The sequence below is a fragment of the Phalacrocorax aristotelis genome, chromosome 3 (genome assembly GCF_949628215.1).
Source record: "Phalacrocorax aristotelis chromosome 3, bGulAri2.1, whole genome shotgun sequence".
NCBI classification, from domain to species: domain Eukaryota; kingdom Metazoa; phylum Chordata; class Aves; order Suliformes; family Phalacrocoracidae; genus Phalacrocorax; species Phalacrocorax aristotelis.
Window position 1 is genome coordinate 3,490,865 of NC_134278.1, and position 20,646 is coordinate 3,511,510.

At 45.1% G+C, this 20,646-nt stretch overlaps 1 protein-coding gene across 1 annotated transcript in view; it reads right to left on the reverse strand.

Moving 5' to 3' along the window:
• Positions 1 to 7,142: 7,142 nt before the first annotated feature.
• XKR6 (XK related 6) overlaps positions 7,143 to 20,646 on the reverse strand; it is a 193,094-nt gene continuing 179,590 nt past the window's right edge. Inside the window, exon 3 of the mRNA XM_075086529.1 lies at positions 7,143 to 15,346. Within this exon, the coding sequence (XP_074942630.1) occupies positions 14,382 to 15,346 (965 nt within the window). The 3' untranslated portion in view covers positions 7,143 to 14,381. The remainder of the gene's footprint in view (positions 15,347 to 20,646) is intronic.

Sequence of the window (20,646 nt, forward strand, 5' to 3'; positions counted from 1 at the left end):
CCTTTCGCAGCACGGGGGGACGTCCCCATGCCGCGGCGGGAGGAAGATGGTGCCTTGCGGCATAGGCTGGCAACGGGGAGAGCTATTCGGAGAGATTGCTACAGTGCGAAACAGCAGCTTTCACGGAGTGCGTCTCTGGGAGCGGGGAGAAGGGCAGCAGGAGAGAAGGGAGCCGCAAAATGAATGCGGGAAAGAGAAGCTCCTTGCCAAGGTTTTAATGCTTTACAGGACGTTGAGCTGTTGGTTTCACTCGAGCAGTGTACAGTCCTGTAGAGGAATGGTCCATTCCCCATACAGCGGCATCAGAACCTCAATTATATATATATAATTATAACTATAGCAATATATCTATCTATCTATATTTATATATGTATACATTAAAGTCTGTTACTGCACTGGCACATAATACAGAGGAAAAGTACTGGCGTTGCTGTCTGATGCAAGTGGTTGCCTTGACTGAAGTCCTGTGAAGGGTAAGCACCACAAGAAAAGGCACCACAAGGTTTTGAGAATTGAAATGTTGCTGCCCTAACATAGCTGTCGTCAACAAACATAAAGGGCTTTTTGGAATTCATGAGGGCAGGTGGGGCCAGGCCAAATTCTGGCCTCGCTGACGGCAGAAAAACCAGGGCATTCCCAGAAGAAAGAGTGGGGTTCGAGCAGGGTGGCTGGTGCCTTGGTGAAAACGAGACCCGAATTTGGTCTTTTAAGGGGCACGTTGACTTTGCGAGCTCTTACCTAGCACTTTGGACACATTTTAACAGCCTTCCTAAATTAAAATGACCACATCTCGTCGTGTTCAACATGTTGCACCGGTGTAAGGAAAGCAGAAGTGAACTTCGAACGCTCAAAGCATAATCTAACAGGAACAGGGCACAACCTCACGTGGACTGCCTCCTGGGATGTGCCGGATGCCTTCAGCTCCCACCAAACCAGGGGAAGTTGAAGGTGCTCAGCGAGCCTGATCTCATCCCTCTGTGGAGCTCTGCCCTGAATATCTCAATCTGTCACTCCCCAGGAGCCCAGAGGAGAAATTGTCCTGGATACAGACAATGATCTCGATAGATTTACAGAAGTCCCGCTGGACTGAGATGGAGATCAAAATCTGGACATCTGGTTTTTCGAGGTCTTAGCCCGTGCTTCTCATTCACTCCTTACTCAGTCAAAACCTCCGTTGCACTAAATATTTGGGTTGGCCCTTGCTTCATCGCCTTTGCTAATAAATTCATGCTCAAGCACACGCTCACATGCACACCTTGCCCTCCAAGACATACAAATTAGAGGAAGGGCTGGGGAATAAGACAGAGCAGATACTTAGAGCTCTCCTGTGAAATGAGAAGTCACTACAGACGCTGTCTATAAACAACGGGCTTTCCATGCATAAGGTAATTGCTTGGTGATTGAAAAAGAAAAAGAAGAGACTCGCAGGCACTCTATGCCAAGTTAATAGCACCAGTTTTGCATCGTGTTGACACCTGTCAGCCCATCCCACCTAAACCACCATAGCTTTTCAGACAGGTGCTGACAGGCAGCCCGCCCCTGCTCTCAGCGGCATTGCACCAAATCAAGGGCAACGCCACTGAGCTCGGCAGAAACGCGCTCGCTGGACGCGAGAAGAGGCTCAGGGCTGCCCTCGGCCACTTCTCTAGGCCAGCTTAGAGCAAGGGTTCGTGGCAGTCCTTGTATCTCCCAAGCACCACGTGTGCAGCTTGCTGGCAGAAGCTAGAAATGGTGTTGAAATGCCACTGTCGGGGAGAGAAGGCGTTGCCTGTGGCAGGGCTTAAAGTAGTTTTGCTTATTCATTCATATCTACTTTTGGGGGTCTGATTTGGATCCGAGTCTCTCTAGACCCCCAATAAGGATGGCTCAGGTGAGGAAGTGACCGAGGAAGGAGCCAACCTCTCCCAGTCTAACTGGCAGATCCTTGATCCTAACTTGGATGGACAGGCATCTTCGCCTGCAAGCCACGCTGGGTCAGAATGGCACTGGAAGGACAACTGGAGATGAATGACCTGGGTCCAGAATGGGCTGACTTTGTTAATAAGGCAAAATTCAAGGCATGGGCATGACTAAGTTTCAAGCTTAGTTTACAAAAAACGTACTTCTTGCTAGGAAAGCTTAGACCATTATTTCTGTCTGATATGCCTGATCGAGGGGGTCTGGGGTGAGCAAACCCCTTCTTTGGGAGATTTCCAACCAGACAGGATTTAGGGTGGGAGAATAAGACGCAGGGATGCCTGTGGCATGAGCTCTTCGGAATGCACCTGATGACCCACGTGCTCTTTCCATCTCTGCTTTCTCCAATTCCGTGACCTGATGGGACTGTGCTAAATCCTTGGCTTCTCAGCTGACTTCCCCGCATGCTTTCCAAAGGGAGAGTGGAGCATTTCAGGGGATGGAGAAAAGCACTCCCTAAAAGCTTAGTGTGGCATCTTGTGTGGGTTGTGCTAGTCCTCCCTGAGACACCCAAATCCAGATCAGCCTGCATCCCTGTCTCTGCTGGGCTGCATGGAGACCAGGCAAAGGTGACAGGATGCATTGCTTTGTCCTCTGCTCAACACTGCTGCGGTCCTGCAGCGCTTTTGATGTTAAGGTCTTGAAGCACTTCACCAACATTGACTAAATAACCCTCACGTCATCCTTGCGAGGTTGGCTTTGCACCTCACATTTTACAGATGGGGAAACCGAGGCACGGAGCAGTTACACGACTTGCCCAAGGTCACACAAACAACCACAGTGAAACCAAAGGCTATTTTAGGGCAGGTCCGCGTTCTTTCTGTGTTTTGGTAAAGTGCTTAGCACAAGAGGATCCTAAGCCTGGCTGCAGACCCAGTGTGCCTACTGCAAGGCAAACGGACAATATTCAGTGGATACAGTTCATTGCATTCAAAAATGTTAGAAAAACCCAGGTGTCCGGCTTTGGTAGCTTCTTTTTACCATTTGTCATGATTGGGGAATTTGTTCTCCTTGAATAAGGTTTATCTGAGGAATCAAGTGCAAGTGCATTTTCTGGTTTTCCAGCAGTGATTAGTCAAATTTCAATGTTTATGGGAAAAGTGGCACTTCTGAAATATAAGTATTTAAATTGTGCTATTCTCTATGGCTGTGCCAATTTTCCAGTACTATCAAAATTCACTAATCAGAAATGCTTCTAGGATGGAAGCTAATTTGGGAAGATACCGTGAAATTTCAGAATTTCTTTCAATTGGAAGCTGCTCAAGAGCTTTGCAAGAAGTATATAACTAGTCTGTCTTCCCAGCACTTTCGTAGGGTAGACAAGGGCCTTTAAGCCCGCATTGCAACACCTGGGGCAACTATGGCAGAGATCCAGGGCTGGAGCTGGGATTGGTGATGGGAGCCAGGCAACATCTGGCCATGCCCTGGAGCACAGGCCAACAGTACTAGGGAACATATTATATCTGCCAACAGAGACAACCCTAAAATCCCCTTGGCATTCCCAACCAACAGCCCACGGCAGAGATGGAGAGAGAACGTGTATCTGCATACGACAGCGCATCCACAAATACACACACCGAAGGGATGATATTTCCTTGCAATCAAAAAGTCATTCAAACCCTCCAAAATAGATAGCTTTTCTGTGAAAATCCTGTTTTTAGGGGAACAGGTCCATGATGGGGCGTGCTGCGTCGAGTTCCCAAGCACATCACCGTCAGTCTCTGACAGGGAACACACAGGAGACCACGCAGGGGCCTCACCCCAGCTTATTCTCTCATACTGGTTTCATACTGGGTAATCCCATCGGCTTTAGTGGAATGGTCTGAACTTGGCCCAGTGACATGAGTGGAAGTCACCAGACCTAGATGTGAAATAATCCTTCCCTGAGTAATTTAAACACTTTTGAAACTAATTCCCATTCCTCATTGGAACAAAAGGCTGGAATGGTAGAACAGTTTGCAGTGGGAACATTAGCTAAAACCATTGGGGTTTTTTTCTGACAGGAAAATGTTTTCCACCCAAAAAAAAAAGTTTTAAATCCATTTTCTAGCTAATGACAAACTTTGATGTTCACTGTAAAATCTCTTCCCTCTCACTCTCCCTACACAGAGAAGATGGGGGCCAAGGTATTTGGCTGTGATACCTATTTAGACACTTCTTTAGAAAACACGTATCACAGCTCTCCTCCAAAGGGCTGCAATTTAAGGCTTGTTTAATTGCTCGAGTAGTACTAGGAGGTCTAGGGATAAGCGTGAACCAGTCCACTTCCACTACTACTTATCCATTGCAAATTTATTGGCTGATACCCAGGCTTCAGTAATTGTTGAAAAAACCAGGTTCTGTGGGAATGGTGTGAAACTGCAGTAATTTGAGGGGGTCGCCTGGGGTACACTGGGTGTATAGTTTCTCTTGCAGCAGTGTCAGCTCAGAGCAAGTCCACTGAAGTCAAGTGGCTTCAACTTCAGGCTACTGAAATTTCTGTGGGGGCATGTCCCTGCGTGTACTCATGTGCCCCCGGAAACTGAAATAAAATCCTAAAGCGAACAGATTGCAGGTGTAATCATCTGGCATTTGTCCTGGATTTTTGCTACTTGGGAAAGAACAGTGTTTGCTTTTAAGGTGGAGGAAAGGGGAGGAAAGACGGGGGCGGCATGCAGGTGGTGTTCAGCTGGGGCCGAGGGAAGGAGGCTCTGGCACCGGCAGCACGTTTTATTGGTAAATACCACTAGAAAGGAAAATATGAGCTGCTTCTCCCTGTGACTGATGAACGGGAATGACATCTGGAGAGAAAACAATAATCATTCCCTTTGAGTGGCATTTGGCATTTGAATTCTAAGGGCTTGAAATCAGATTTGGGAGGGGGGAGTTAATCCTTGCAAAGGAGGGCCCAGTTTGCTGCGTGTATCAACAGGGCTGTTCTCATTGCAAGGGTGACACTGGCGGAAAGGGAAACCATCTCCTCCTCAGCTAAAACCAGAGACTACAAAGCCCCCGTGTAGGTCAGGCGTATGCTACGCTCAGATGGCTCCGTTTGGAAAGAAACTCCTAGTTTTGTCCAAATTTTGCTGGGTTTTGGTGAAATCTACGAGCTCCAACAGAAAATCTATTATCACAGGTTAAGAAAAAAAATAGGGCCCAGTTTGGGCTCCCCTGGTACCAGTAGAAATGACTATTTTTAGCATAGGGAGTGTACGGAGGCACCTGGGCATCAATGGATCTTTACTGATTTATACTGACACCGCGTTTGGCTTTCATTTTTGGTCTGATTTTGGCTTCCAAATTTCTTAAGAAGTGGAAGATCAGGTGGTACACCATTTCCTCAGAAGGGCCTTAAGCTTCTGATGGTCTTTTGTCTCTGTTTTTACTTATTAAAAACCCCATACAATGAATATTTATTTCAACCCTGCTTGCAAATCCCAAATTGCTAGCACCTCGCACCAGAAACTACCTTCCTCATGTCAAAAAGCCCTTTGGAATTCACAATGTGTTCATATATATTAAAACATATATACTATTGCAGTAACGTGGCACGTATGCTTTTCTATATCTCCACAGGACTGTGTATATAGACACAGACATACATGTTGATTAGTCCCTTTATCCTGAAAATTCATAGCCACCCACTTCACATCAGGCCTAATATATAGTAGGAGGAGTTCTCTCTCTCATCCCGCATTTTCGCCTTTGCAGTTAAATTAGCCATTGCTGCTGAAGTGGGTCAAAGCAAAACAACTGGGTGCAAGCACAGCCAGGTGTATTTACTGTTGAACGGTACATTTTCAGGAAAAATAAAGGGTGATTTATTGATAAGGTGGACTTTTTGTCTTTTTTTTTTAAATATATGTATATGTATATATATATAATGCCCTCAATACCTTATAGGTTATATCCTATTTACTTCCACGAGGTGGGTGACAACTATCTTTGAAAGCAGCCTGCATTTACATCTTTTTTTTTCTCTACTAGATACACAAGACTTAAATTGCTTTCAAAACCACACTTGCCCTCTCTCACCCCTCTCAGTCCATCCCTGTTCAAGACACAGATGAGTGGTGCTTCTTAGGACAAAGAGGGAAAATCTGTATGTTGGCCAGCATTTGGTTGGGTCAAACAAAGCAGTTAGCATAGCACCGAAGGAGTTACATCGCTGGTTTTCTCCCCAGCTTCAATCTTTTTGGAACAGAAGCAGTAAAAAGAACCCAGAAGCACTGAGCTGAGTGCTTAAAACAGGGCAAATAAATGTCTGGGGGAGAAGAGTGGGGAGGAGCAGACCCAAAGCCGATGCAGATGAGCAGTGGCCCATCTGCAAGGGTAGGGCTTCTGAATTTGCTCTGCCCCAACATGAGGATCTGCAGCTGCCTGGTTAATCAGGTGGAAGAGCCTGGCCCATGTAGCCAGAAGATTTTGAACCACCTCCCCATGGTGGATACAGAAAAGGGACACGGAACGTACGTGGCAGACCAGGACAGAGCTGGAGGAGGAGGGCTTCCTAGCTTCGTTCTTGCTTCATGCAAGGCAAGTCTTGGGTTAGAGAAGACAATGGCTGCCTGAAACACCACCCGGTTATCCAGAACCGGCCAGATTTCACAGTCCTTACTCAGGAGAGAAAATGAGACCCAACAACAAAACCCCGGAGGTTTGCCTGAGTAAGGAGTGCATGAGTAGACTTCAAAAAGGTTTTCTAAAAGGGAGCAGGGAGTCTTGCCTCGCATTGCATTTCCAAAAGATACATTATATAATGGTCAGGACACTTAGACAATAAAACACTTGGCTCAAAAACAGAAAAAAAAAAAAACCCAGGCTCTCTATAGCATGCTTTTTTTCCCTCCTGAACTATCTGACCAGTGGCAATATTTGGAGCAATGAACTGGATCCCTTCCCTCGTTCTAAAGAGAGGTATCCTGGGTTTCACCCGAGTGTCTTGGGGTTCAACCAGGGATGAATCCACCTCGATGGACACATAATTGACAGCCAAAACTCCCACTGAAGGCAAGGGAAGTTTTGCCTGCGGGAGGACAGTGAAGGCAGGCCTGGTCTAGTCTCTCTGGATGTGGCACAGATTTTTTCTCCAGGAAAGTGGGTACTTCAAGAGGAGTCGCGCGTGAGCAGCGTTGAGTCTAGTTTATCATTTCACAACCCACCTTCACCCTTTGCGTAAGGAAACAGTTAAAAAAAAGCTACCGTACAACCAAGTAAAATGCAATTATTGTGCTGTCTTAGGCAGTCAAGAACTTAAAAGGCAAAAACAAAAAGAAAGAAGATTTTTCACATGTTTATCAGTTGAGACCCTAGTTTTCCCCTGCCTACAAGAGTCCTCAGCAAACAGTATACCAGCCTCCCAAACAAGGTCCAGGCTATTCCAAAACAGCGTGAGCAAATTTTTCACTGTATTCAGATGGAAGCTGATGACTGAAAGATTAGTGCACATTAACCGTGGCTGATGAGAGCAACCTTTAGAGAAATTCAAGTATTCATCAGTAATCCGTTCGGTTCAGACATACGTTTGTGATCTTTAGTTTCAAGTTTCCAGAAACAGAAAGGAAAAGGGAAAGGTCACCTGTTGTGTAAGAAAATAATATTGCGAACCGTGCTATTACATTTGACCAGGAAAGCAAGGCTATTCAGTTGGCGCACAACAATTTTCTCCATGCCTTGCTTTTGGGGAGAGAAAAGACTTAAGATCACTTTCTTGACACATGCACGCACCAGCAGGTTTTCCTTCTGCGTGTTGTAACAAACCCCTTTAGTGCTCATTCCCGATAACAGCCCAAACCCAGCATGAATGAAACTTATACGGCGCACTTCCACCACCTCTCACATGCATTTACTTAAGCCTCACAACACCCCTGTGAGGTAGGTAAATATTATTATACCCATGTACAGATGGGTAAACTGTAGGCACAGAAAGGTTAAATCGTTTGCCCAAGGTTACACAGCAACTTCGTGGCAGAGCTGGGGTCAAAACCCAGAAGTACTGTCACCCAGAAATCTGCAATGAGTTTTAGACCGTGGCCACTTTCTACACTCGCTGTAAAAGACCATCTGACAAACACATCATTGCACAAATCCAAATAACTCCGCGTATTACAAAGTGCCTGGTTTTCAACAGTTGCCTTGCTGCATGTGTCCCAAAGGGAGCGTGGGAAGTAAAGTTTATGCTTTCAAATCATTTTTGCCTGCTTGCAAAGCTTGCTTTTGTTGTGGGTTTTGCTTTGTTTTGGTTTTTAGTTTTTTAATATACAATAGTCCACATTATTTTTTTCAATGACATCGCTTTCCAGTTGGGTTGTAGGTATATTGGGATATACATTAAGGTCCAGATGGTTTATCCAGGTTTATTTTGTCACCGATTGCCTCCCTCCTCATCAGTGGAGAGCCAATGGGACATATGCAGCTATCTGTCACCTCATTTTCTCATTTTTCTCATTATCGTACTGTCTGAGCTTCAAGTAAGGAACAAGGGTTGAACACAGGCAATATCTAGCACAGCAGGAAGGCTCCTACCTTTCTTCACATCACACCTCAACAGAAAAGAGTCACCACACCATTATTCCCAAGTTCAAACACAACAGAACAATGAAGGGATTCTGAACGTGCCCATGGAGAAATAAGCGGATTGCAACAATCTCTAGCGTCACCCAAAGGTCTGGAAATGCATTCTGCACACAGTGAAAGGTTTGCCCACGTCTATTTGGGATAGCCTCAAATCTTCTCATTCAAACCAGGCTGAGATTCTCTGCACCAGAATACACCTGAGCTCCAAGGAGAAATAAAAACAGCAACCGTAACCCTGGGAAACTACCATCCCCAAAGCCCCAGGGCTTTAGGCAACTGCCAAAATAACAACATGCAAGCTTCAGCAAGCAAAGGGTACACAACAGAGTTCACATCATCCCTACCATGTAGCATCAGCTACCTCAGCTTCTGCGGGGATTGGCATAGACCTTATTTTGTTGTGGTTATCTGGGTTTTTCTTTTCTGGGTTTTTTTTTTTTTGCATGACCACATCCGATCTGAACAGAAGCCAGAGAACAGCTAACCCAGTAAAAGAAGAAAATATCCTAGAAAAGCCTGTCTCCACAATTTTCCGCTGGCTCCGGCAGCTTCCAAATTGTCTCTTGCCCAAGCTGCCCAGCAAGCAGGCACTGAAAGGTTTTGCAAATGCACAGTAGTAAGTTGTCCTTTTCAAAGCACCTCTGAGCTTCAATGAAATCATGCTGGACGAACGTCAGACCACATTTTCTTCAGGAGGTTTAGTCATGCTGCAGGTATGTGGGTGACAGGTGTGTCATGCATTTCTGTGTAGGAACGGGGAGGAGGGATAAATTGTGAAGTGAATCTTGTGGGTACAAAAATATATCTGAAGAGCACAGGACGACTGCTCTCTGAAAGTCAATAGCAATGCTCCCCTTGCGAGCAGCATCAGCCAGGTTTTAGCAGGCCGCTGACTAAGGCTTGAAATTAATTTTGTCCCGTTTCATCTAGTCAGCTTTAAATAAAAATACATGCAAATGTCTACTGACTTTTGGCAGGTGCAGAGAAGGACAGGATGAAGCAGACAATTAGCTCCAATCCAAAACACTGAAAATATATATATTTACACTTCAAATTGGTGGCTCTCCACTTTCCACTGGTCATTATACAGCACTGACTCCCCTTCTGCGGTTCAGGTTGGGTATGGTGCGGGTGAAAAATGCCTCGTGTGGGTGGCAAAGCATGGCAAGGGCACGGGCAGGGACCTTGTAATTCCTGTATTTCTGTTGTTGATTTGGTCTGGTCTGAATCATTCCTGTCTCCAAATTAGCTGCCTACAGATGTGTAATGCTATCACACTAAGCATGCCAGCCATCTGACACGGATGGAGGGGTGGACGGATGGGTTGACATCAGCACGACAAAAGTGACGCTGTTTTTGAAGTAACCTCAGCAAAAAGAACAAAGTGAGCTGAAAAATAGTTTGTCCATTGAATTAGGCAGAAAATAGAAAAATGCCAGATCGGAGCTGATGTATTCCACCAAGTCCTGAATCCTGGTCTGTGGCACATCGTTACATCTTTATTAGTAAATGAAGCACTGCCAGGATCCATTCTGGCCATGAAGCCAGCTGACAAGTGCTGCCCCCATCCACGCTACCGAACACTTTCACCCCCGATACAGAGTGGCTGCATCCGAACTGCCAACTGGGGACTGCCTCTGGCCAGGTGCCCAGGGCTGGCTGGAGTGGGTCAAAACCATACCAGGGAAGGTTTGAACAACATAACAGTGGGGATGGTGGAGCCCTCACGCCCTGGCTTTGCCCTGGCACAGCATAGTTGGGCTGGTTTAGATGATCCCAGGGTGAATCCAGCAGCACAAACATGCCAGAGAAGTTGCCCACTGATCTTGAGATGTGAATAAATGTGGGCTCATCCTTCGCCGTGACAGTTTGAAAAAACCCCCGTGAGGTATCTTCTGGCAAGAAGGTGGGATGCGGTATAACTTAATATTGGGAAGAAGCTAAGGAGTTAAAACCCAGGTGAAACTGAAATAAGTCACTGACCATCCTGCCAAAGTAAAAAATCAAAGAGACCCTGTGCAAAAAAACCCCCAAAAAACCAACCAAACCCAAAACCAGAAGGCGAGGACTAGACTCTTAGCACTGGGATTAGTACCAATAAAGAGCTGGGGGCAATTTTCCTCCCCGAGCTTTTGGCTTGGCAAAAGGCGCTGTTTGGCAACAAGATCACAGACAATCCCAAGAGGAAATGGTCACCACACCAAACTGTCCACCAGGAACTCGTAGGGTGTAGTGGTAAAGCATGTGCTTTATATTAAGGCTGTAATGAAGTCCTTCAAAGAGAAATAGTTCTTCAGGGCTGACACAGGCTCTCACTGGAAATCTTTTGCTAAATCAAGATACCAGTGGATATCATTCAAAGAAAGGACTAATAGCGGAGGCAGAAAGTTTATGCGACTAAACGTAATGAAACAGTCTAAACACGCAGTGGAGGCACCCGCCTTCATTGTTATCCATACTACGAGCCATGAAGGAGGAGGACTTTGGAACAGGGGTGTGTCAAGCCCTTAGTCAAGCTGGTTTGGCTGTGAGAAATTAGCACTGCATTGAGAGGTAAGGTCACTTCTAGAGTGTTTTGCCCCTCCACACCCGTAACGGGTTGGAGAGGACGGCTGTTGGTGCGGTGGTCTGGAGCAAGGGTCCTGTTCCTGAGGGAAGGCAGGCTGCAGATGCTCATGAGAGACAACACTGAAGGGTCTCCTCCTCGACTCCTGATGAGTGTGCCTCGGCTCGTTGACTCATCTCACTGTCCTGGTGCAAAGCGGCAGGGTCCGGCTGTTCAGGTGGGGCCAGGGAGTGGGATCACATCTCCAAACCAGACCTCAAGGTTGACAAGTTCAGGGAAGGGGACATTCTCATGGTGCTTCTGAAAATGAGGATGCTATCTTCTGGAGGAAATGTCCCCGAGGAACAGCAGGGTTGTTTGTCATCCATTCCTTTTTCATGCTTATGCCAATGAAATGCAGATATGTAGAGGAGAGCTCTTCATGGAAGGACCAAGGCTCTCCTTTACACAGGGCATGAGTCTTAGGGAACTGGATCAGAGTAAGTCTACACTGGTATTAAAGGTAAGTCAAAAGAAAGTCCTGGGAGGAGAAATGCAGGCCTGTTGCTGGAAGATGGGCACCTCTGTGTTTTTATGACTCAGCAGCTGGGGACAGCAAGTTCACTTCACAAATTACCTCTTTTTATGGAGACAGCATACTGATTAGGGAAGGAACAGGGTGAAATGTTACTAGGACACTTGAGAAGGGACTGGTTATGGGACACAGACAACGGAGAAGGGAAATGAAAGCTTTTCACAAATATGTATAATTCTGTGTGCATATATGTATGTATTTATGCGTGCGGTGGACAAGGTACTGGGAATTTAGGTAGGGAATGACAAGACAAAAATCCCTCCCTTTGCATGAAAATGTGACCATCATATTGGGTGTAATCAGAGCCCAGAAACATTTGCCTGAAATGGAGTTTGACTGGGAATTACAGTACCAGTGACAATTTGGCTTCTTATAAACTTTGCCGTGTGTCTATAGTTTGGCGTGAATAAGTTCTGCCCTCCTTGAAAGGGACAGACACCAGTTAAAAGTTTTCTTTACAAAACAAAACGAAACAACTGAAGAAACCCCAACATTTTCTCAGCACACTGCAAAGGACCACTGATTGAAAAAAATGTTTCTCTTCAGGTATATTCAGGCGAAGAAAGCATTCAGCTTCTTTAAACTGTTGTATAAAATTGGTACTAGTTTCTTTAAATACTATTATAATTAAAAAACCCAACTGATTCCTCAAATTAAAAAAAAACATAATCATAATTAAAAAATATCCCCCCTCATGCTGATCTTCTCTTCAGAATAGGTCAGCATGGGAGTTTTGCACCCTAGACAGTTACAGTATTTCTGGAATAAAAAATTGCAAGTACACACAGAAAATACTACAGCATTCACTTAAAAATATCTCATTTTGTTGTTGTTGTTTTTCCCCCCCCCCAAGCAGAGGGATGGTGGGATTGAAAAGATGCCCTGAAACGGGAATATTCCTTTAAAGGAGCAATACTCTCGAAACGGAAAAGGGTGTTGGATAGACGCAAACCCGTGATTTAACTTGAAACAAGAGATTCCAGCACAGAAACAGAATTCGAGAGATGTGAATGTTCAGACACCGAGTGGGTTATTTGGAAATGTCAAGACAACCACACAGCCCTTGGCAGGTGACCGTCTAGGCTTTGCCATCATCGGAGGTGGCAGCATCTCCTTGCAGTGAGAAGGCTAAGCTAAACCACGATGCTCTCGCTACGCTCTTGAATTTCCTCTGGTGGTGTTTCTCGCCATGTACTTACAGTAGAGGGTGACACAAGACAGTTTTTATCAGCAGTTCCCCACATGTACCGACTTGAAGAATTCTCAGCTAAATCACAACAACAACATCAACAAAAATACAAAGCACCAAATCATCTCAAGACGTGAGTCAGTTTACAGGTTATTACCGTTTGAAGAAGTTTGTTGGTTGTTTTGTTGTTTGTTTGTTTGTTTTTATCCCGATTTTCATGTTTTGTTTTCCTTAAAAACAAAACAAAACAAAACAAAACAAAACAAAAATCAAAACCCAAAACCCCCAAAATGGAACAAAGGATGCTTTACAATCACTTTAAGGCTCGCACTGAATGAGACATGACAGGTCTTACACGAGATTACAAATAATACATGTATGCCTTTCACAGCCTTAAAATGATACAGTAGGTCAAATTATTTTGCCAGTCACTGATCAAGTATTGTGCCTTTAAATTGACTCGCTTTTTGCTACTATGCTGAGTTTTATTATTACTGAAATAGTTATTAGATATGTGTAAATGTACTTTAGTATCATGTTTTTGGTATACAATTTCAATGTTCGCAGATTTCTTATTTTCCAGAAATCAAGGTGGCAGGCCTTATTCTGGGCTCAGACGGTTGTTATTTCCTCCACTGAAGTCAGTGGCGCTTTAGCGTGTGCAATTGTTCGGAACAAGATCAGATACTGTATTACCATATTAATCTGGTGCAAACCGACCATTACGCGTGGCCCATTTACACGAGGAAAACGGTTACGTGGTGGGATTGCCTTTGTAACACGTGGTGGGGTTGCGTTTGTAACACGGCTTGGCCAAGGCTTGCAGGCTTGGCCAAATGGTGTTATAAATGCGTTGCCAAATTTAGTTACAGACCTGATTTTGTCTTCCAACTGTTGGAAAAAATCAAACTCCATTGGGGTTGTCTTGGCTTTGCTTTCTTATCTTTAGACATTTGGGTGTTTTTTTTCTGCTAAATCCAATAAGAGCAACAAGATTTTGTTTTCATACATTTCTCTCTTTTTGTTGTTGTTGTTCATTTTTTTCTTTTCTTTTTTTTTTTTTTTTTTTTAAATTTTACGGTTTGTATTTCAGTTGGTTCGTTTTTTTCCTGGCATATAATCATCAAAGAGTTTTGCATGAGAAAGGTGACAGTACTTAATGAAACTCAGCACCTAAGGGCATAAGGCAGTTGTAGGTTTGTTTGTTTGTTTTTTTTTTTTTTATTTTTCAATCAGCACCAATCCCATAAATAATGTTCTACACTTGGTGTACGGTATAAAACTGATGTGGAGATGCCTCCTTCTCCACCTGTGAATCCTAGGTGTGGAAGTTGAAATACTGTTTCTTGTGTGTAAAAAACAAAAGAAAAGTTTTTCTTTTTGTTTTTACTTACAAAACATAGAGAATATCTTTTTTTTTTTTTTTTATACATACAGCAACCAGAAAGAAAGCTTATCTGAAGGTTTGTGTTTGTTTCATGATCTGTGTTTACCGTAAACAAAAATAAGGTCCCCTCTTTTACTTTTGCTTTAAGGAGCTTTTAAAGTGAAGATTCATATTGTAGCAACTCATATAAGAGAGGTCCATCTCTATACCTAATACCTACAGCTGTGGGGGTGACATACTGGAGGATGTTGATAGTTCTTCTTAACCTCCTGTCTACAAAATGAGCATCCCATGCAGGGTATCTTTTTCTTGGGATGTCAATCTTAATGAGAGGCCCCTCTGGGGGGTAGGGTCGCCCAGATGGAGTAGATGGTACCATTGCTCTCACCTGGAAAACGGGCAAGCAAGTGTCAGCTGTGAGTTCCTCCTGTTGCTCCGTGACCGCTCTGGTGGGCGTAGCCTGGGCCCCCCGGTACCCAGGGGTTTGGGGTGCCATGGGCTCAACATCGGGGGGCAAAGGAATGCCCCAGAGCAGCTCGGCGCAACAGGAGCTGGCAAAGATCTTAGCTCTTGGCCCCATGGGATGCAGCACACCATAATATAACAGCATCAAAGCTATCCCAGCAGCAAAGCTAAGAAAGACACAACACAGTGCTGGCACGGCATATGAGTCAGTAGTGTCAGGATCTCTGTAAAAATACCAAAGGAGCGTCAAGGCAGCGTTCTCCGTCAGGACTACCGTGTAATACGCAAACATTCTGTATCGAGTCCGCCCTTCCTTGACATTAAACCAGCAGAAAATGTACACAATCCCTACCACCATGTTGAAGAGGATCTCCTCCCACTTAGACATGCAGAAATCTGTCCCACCATGGATGATCCAGAAAGCCATGGCACACCAATGGACCACTACAAAGATCCCAAAGTAGAGCTGGAAGATGGAAGCAAAGAGAGCAAAAGAAATAACTCGGGATGAGATGGTGAAGAGGCGCCAGAAGAGATGGATGAGGGCCCCTCTGTAGCTCATACTCTTCTTGTCGTCCCTAGAGTCCCGAAGAAGCTTGTGATAGGAGGCTAGCACCCAAGCCAGGGACATCAGGGAGGCCACAGAGGACACACCTGCCGGAAGACACACAGATCCACTGAGTTAGACAGGAGGTTTGGTTGAAAACATCATCTGCTCACTACATTATTGCATCTGGGGCAGGCTCAGTAGCCCAGAGGTTGAACTCACATCAGGTTGTCCTTATAGTCTAGAGGAGAGAAATACAGAAATATCAGCGGTGGAATTGGAAATGATGCTGTATTCAGGGCTCCTCTGACACAGCACATTATGCTTATATTCCTGAGCTGTCGGCTCTGCCACCCCACCCCAGCTCTGCTCTTCTTGCAGGGAACAGCCTGTCCTCATCCTGATGAGATCCACAGTTGAGAATCTGAAATCCAGATCCCATCTAAACGCTGCAGCCCAAGTATGAAGGTTACTTTCTGCAGAAAGGGGTCCCTCTTGCAGTGCACCATTGCAAGAGCAGGACACCTGTATTCCTTGTGACCGCATGGATCTTTTTTATTCTAAAATACTTTCATACAAGCAACATTCATATTAACTTGTACTTGACTCTGCCTTAATCAGGAGTCCCCGTTTGCATTTCCTTTGGGAAAACAGGCAGGTTTTTTGTCACCGTGTGGTCCCATGGAGACAAATAGATAAATACAGGGAACATTAAGACTCATCAATACCCACCAAATGGTCCCAAAACAAAGAATCTGATCCCTCCAGCAACTCCCCTGTCCCGTTTCCAGGATGGACTGAAGGCCTATGTTGGAAGTAGCTTATGTCCAGCTGTCTCCTGGATGGCCTACAGTTCCAAGTCATAGCTGTGTCTCCAGCCCTGTCTCACTCTGCTCCTGGTGGAACCCCCCAAAGAGACCCCGGATCTGGTCCATGCCCTTGCCTGGCCTGGGGCTGCTGAGGGAGCCATTACGAGCATGCAGCTCTGCCCAGTGCACTCAGACGCTGCGGCACCGCTCCCATCAGTGAGGGCATCGGCTGCCCTGGGGCCATCCTTGGCTCCCAACTCATCCCCTTGTGCCCTGGCATGGGGTGGGCACCCCATGATATGCCAAAAGGGCCTGATCTTATTCCCCATCACAACCAACACTTCAACTATTTATTTGCTCCAATGGATAAAAGAGCACCCCGCCACACTTCAGGAGCTTTTGAAAATACAATATCATTGATTACCGCAAGGGTAAATTGAACAACTCATTGAGCAAACCATCATAATAAAAATGAATTGACATATTGCTGGGAAAAGAAAAGGCCACTGGCATCTCATTCCTTTGCTCCCACCGCTGCTCACTGGACAACTGCTTTGCAGGTGAGGGAACGGATGATGGACTAAGATCCGTGTTTGGGAAGATAAGTAATTTGGTAGCTATACTTTGATTGGGCCTTTGCCAAAGATTTCTCTGGGAGCACCACCTATAAAATCGAAAGGAAAAATGCTAATGGTTTCAAAGAAAACAAACAATAACAAACGCCCCTCCATCTCTGATGTGTAACATACTGGAAATTAGGCCCGGCTCTATTTTGCTTTTACTACTTTAAGAAAACCCAAGCAGCATCTTGCTGCAGCTGCTAAGGGTTAAAAAGCCAAAATGTCTGAAACCCCTACATTTCTCTTCTCCTGTTTTCTTCTCACTCTTCCCTCTGCCCACAAGGACCTGGCTCCCACGGGGATGGAAAGAAGATCCACTGGCTCTTCAGACCTCACTCTAGAGAGTTTATCTTCTCCTCTTTGAGGAGCCCACCCCACACTGTGTTGGGGTTAGATTTCCACCCACTCCAGCCTAGCTATGCCTGGAGGAGAGGTGCTGGAGAAGGTGGCCGGGAAGGATGGCAGACCTCCACCTCTGCCCCTCATTGAAATTCTCCCAGCCTGCAGGTCCACCAAAGCTACACCCTTCCACCAGCTCTCAATACCTTGGCTTATGGCTCACACGTGCATTAGCATTTCAGACTGAATTTTAAAAAAACAACAAGCCACAAACTAGTAAGATCAGTGGCCTTAATGAGGGAAGCTTTAGGCCACAATCTTCAAGAAAACCACAATTTTCCCCAGGTTCTAAGCCCTCGATAAGAAGCACTTGCATATAGGACTTGGGGACTCTAATGGATGGAAACTTCTAAAAGTGAATAGTCTCAGCCCCAAAGAGATGTTGATAAGATTTATTTTTAAACTATCAGATGTGTTACAGTTTTAGTAGACATAATTAAACTTTTGGAAGGCTAAGCAATGCCACAGAATTCTTAAGGTAAATGCTGCTATGTGTATAAGTACTGCTTGTTGAACTATCTTCTACCTATTCAGTTTAAAAACTTTCCATGATAAGCAGAAAAAAAAGTAATACATTGCCTTATTTTAGTGCTGTTATACCAGAAACTTGTATGGCATTAAATGTACCTGTATACCGAAACTCAACCAGTGCCAACCCACAAGAGAGAGATGTGTCCCACTGGCTTAAAATGTTTCTCTTGGGTTCGTTTATTCTATAATAGAGAGAAGAAGAAAATACACCAGAAACAAAACCCCAGTATACACATAAAGGCTTTTCCCACTGCAAGGTTTTCAGTGCAGAAACCTACACTAATCACAGTCTTTGCTGTAAATCGCACAGAGCTGGCTGAGACTATGTGTGTTGAGTCACATATTGCACGGTACCATGCCTGCTGATAGTCATCTGAACGTCTCATCGAGTCAACAGAGAGAGGCAGACACCCCCAGAAAGTGATTCACCCTGTCCTAAGATCCACGTGTGGGACAAGGGGGGGTTGACTCATGCTCCCAAAGTTTCTGTCTCCATCCCTTGACAGGGGAGTGCGGGGACTTGCGAACACCAGCAGTCAGGTGGGATGAGTCCTACCCTTATGAAACAGTTTGTTGCCTCCTCATTTGCACTAAGATCTGAGGGGGGGAATGAAGTTTCTCCAGAGACTTTGACATATTCCTGCAGTTGTTTAAAAATTCATGACTCTCGTGAATGCAAATTTGGCATCCTAGGGATGAGCAGGGTCTGGACCTGGGTGTAAAGGGGTGCGATCAGTAGGTGGATGTCAACAGGAATCATGGGGTGATATGATGACTTCTCCAGTACTTCTTACCGTGTTGCCACAGAAATTCTTCCCTGGCTATTTCATACAGACCTAAATGACAAAGCACACCTTGGCTTTTGTCATCTTGATCATGAGTTTCTCATTCCCATCTTTCCCTGTTAGTTCTAACCTGTGATATCATCATACAATAGTCAATTCTCACAGACTATGGGATAAACTGTTCCTTTCTCTTCCACTTCTCCAGGCCTTATTTCTAAGCAACTAGAGAGGTCTCTCCAATTATAACTAGAACAAAAAGTCCTGGCAAGTTGGATCACATGGGAAGTACTTTTTTATTTTGATTTTGACTTTTGCACATGGTGACTGACGCACCTTCATCTAGTGTGAGTGGGTTTCAACTCCCTTCCAAGGTTTGTTTATCAAAGGGTTGGGGTTGGTTTAAAACTGAAGTCACTTCAAAAAACCCACTCCCACTCCTCCCACTCTGTGCTTACTCTTGGGAGTGGAAAATACCCACCATGCACCGCCAGATCTCTGTGGGCATTCTCAAGCCAGGAGGATGTCAGCTACCATGAGGCTGGAAGCCCTGTTGCTGCATCTGTGGGATCTGTACCCCACCTGCCCATAACAAGTCAGACTGGCCTAGACTGGGGTTATCTTCAAACTCTCTTCATTGGGCTGTACGACAGCCCTTGAACTCCTCCTATCACCTGCTAGAAGCAATGAGTGACTCGCAGGCCACAGTCAGCACCATTGAGAAGTCAAGCCCATGTATCTTGAATGACACATCACAAGAATTAGTCCCCCAGATCCCTTTAGTAATATGCCCTGAAGTCCTCACGGTGAGACATCTCCTAACCTACATTCAGAGACAGAGCTTTATCATGTCCCCATTTGACAGGAGAAGCACCAAGATTGAAGGATTTATCCAAGGTCTCATACAAAATCTGTGCTAAGGCAGAGAATAGATCTCTCTCACATTGCATTTCAGACAGCTCCTACTCTAGAGACTCACCTCGGGGTGTCCATGGGTGAGTGGTGTCTCTTACTTTACTCAACGGAGAATTAAGGCTTAGTGCAACCGTCACAGGTGGGAATCCAGCAACATTTGAGATGCTCTAGGATATTCCAGACCTCCATGTGGGGCTGGCAGATGTGACAGACTTGTATACAGAAGACAAGAATATTTTGGAGCTGGGAGCTGGAGTGAGGCAGGGTACTCAGGGCACCTCAAATGACACTAGGCAAAAGTCAACCAAATTGTTTCCTGACCCATCACAGCTAGTGGAGCCAGAGCTGTGCGAAGGTTGTTGTTTAGACCCTGTGGTCATATTGCCTACATCTCCACTTAACACAGGGGAAGCTTGGACACCCCCATCACATGGAGACACCTCCGTCAGAGACACCTTTATTTAGGTGTCTGACTCTGGAGCTGAACTCGCCCGTCATCTTAAACTGCTTTGATGCTGACTTCTTGCCTTAGTAATTCTGCCTTTCTCAGGGGACCTAATGAACAGTCCCCAGCTGTAAACACACGTGGCACGGAGGCTAAGCAATGGTAAATGGTGAACAGAAATGAGAAAGCAAGGGGAAATGAGGCATCTATATAAAAGGCTAAACTTTCTGAGAAGAGTGTTGGACCAAGGCATAGAATCTCTGAGAAGGGGAAACAAGAACCATTGCTTGGGATCATGAAAGCATGAGTGGACTAGACTATAATGCAGGTAGTGGTCTGATAGGGGAGAAGAGCATGAACCACTCTGAATTCAAGGGAAGGTTCTGGAGCCTTGCTGAAGCTCGCAGGGGCAGGCTGAATTTCAGCCTGCTTCAGTTTTCATCCTCTAGTTCCTACTGATGGCCCAGAAAAAGAAAAGGCCACCTCATAAATATGACGGGGCTCTTTGAAGAAAACCACATCCACAAGAGAGTCTCAAAATAATGACTCCCCTTAGATTGCCATTGCTGTTTTTAAAGCCCATATATGTGCAGGAATAAAAACAGTGCATGGAAAGCCATCCCAGTCTATCTGGCCTATTCATACTATGCAATTACACATGGTTTTACAACTAGTCTAATAAAAGCTGTAGACAAATCATATACACACACAAAAAAAGAATATTTAAAATGAACAATATATCCATTTTTTCCTTACTCACAGTGTTGTTCAGCTGAGGAGAGATGTTTTTCACTAGGGGTATGTACAGTTTTCATCATGATTCCAGCTGCAGGTTATTGGCTATAAGCGATCTGAATGCACTTGCTGTAGCATATTCCCTAAGTATTTACTGTGGTGCCTGTCCCT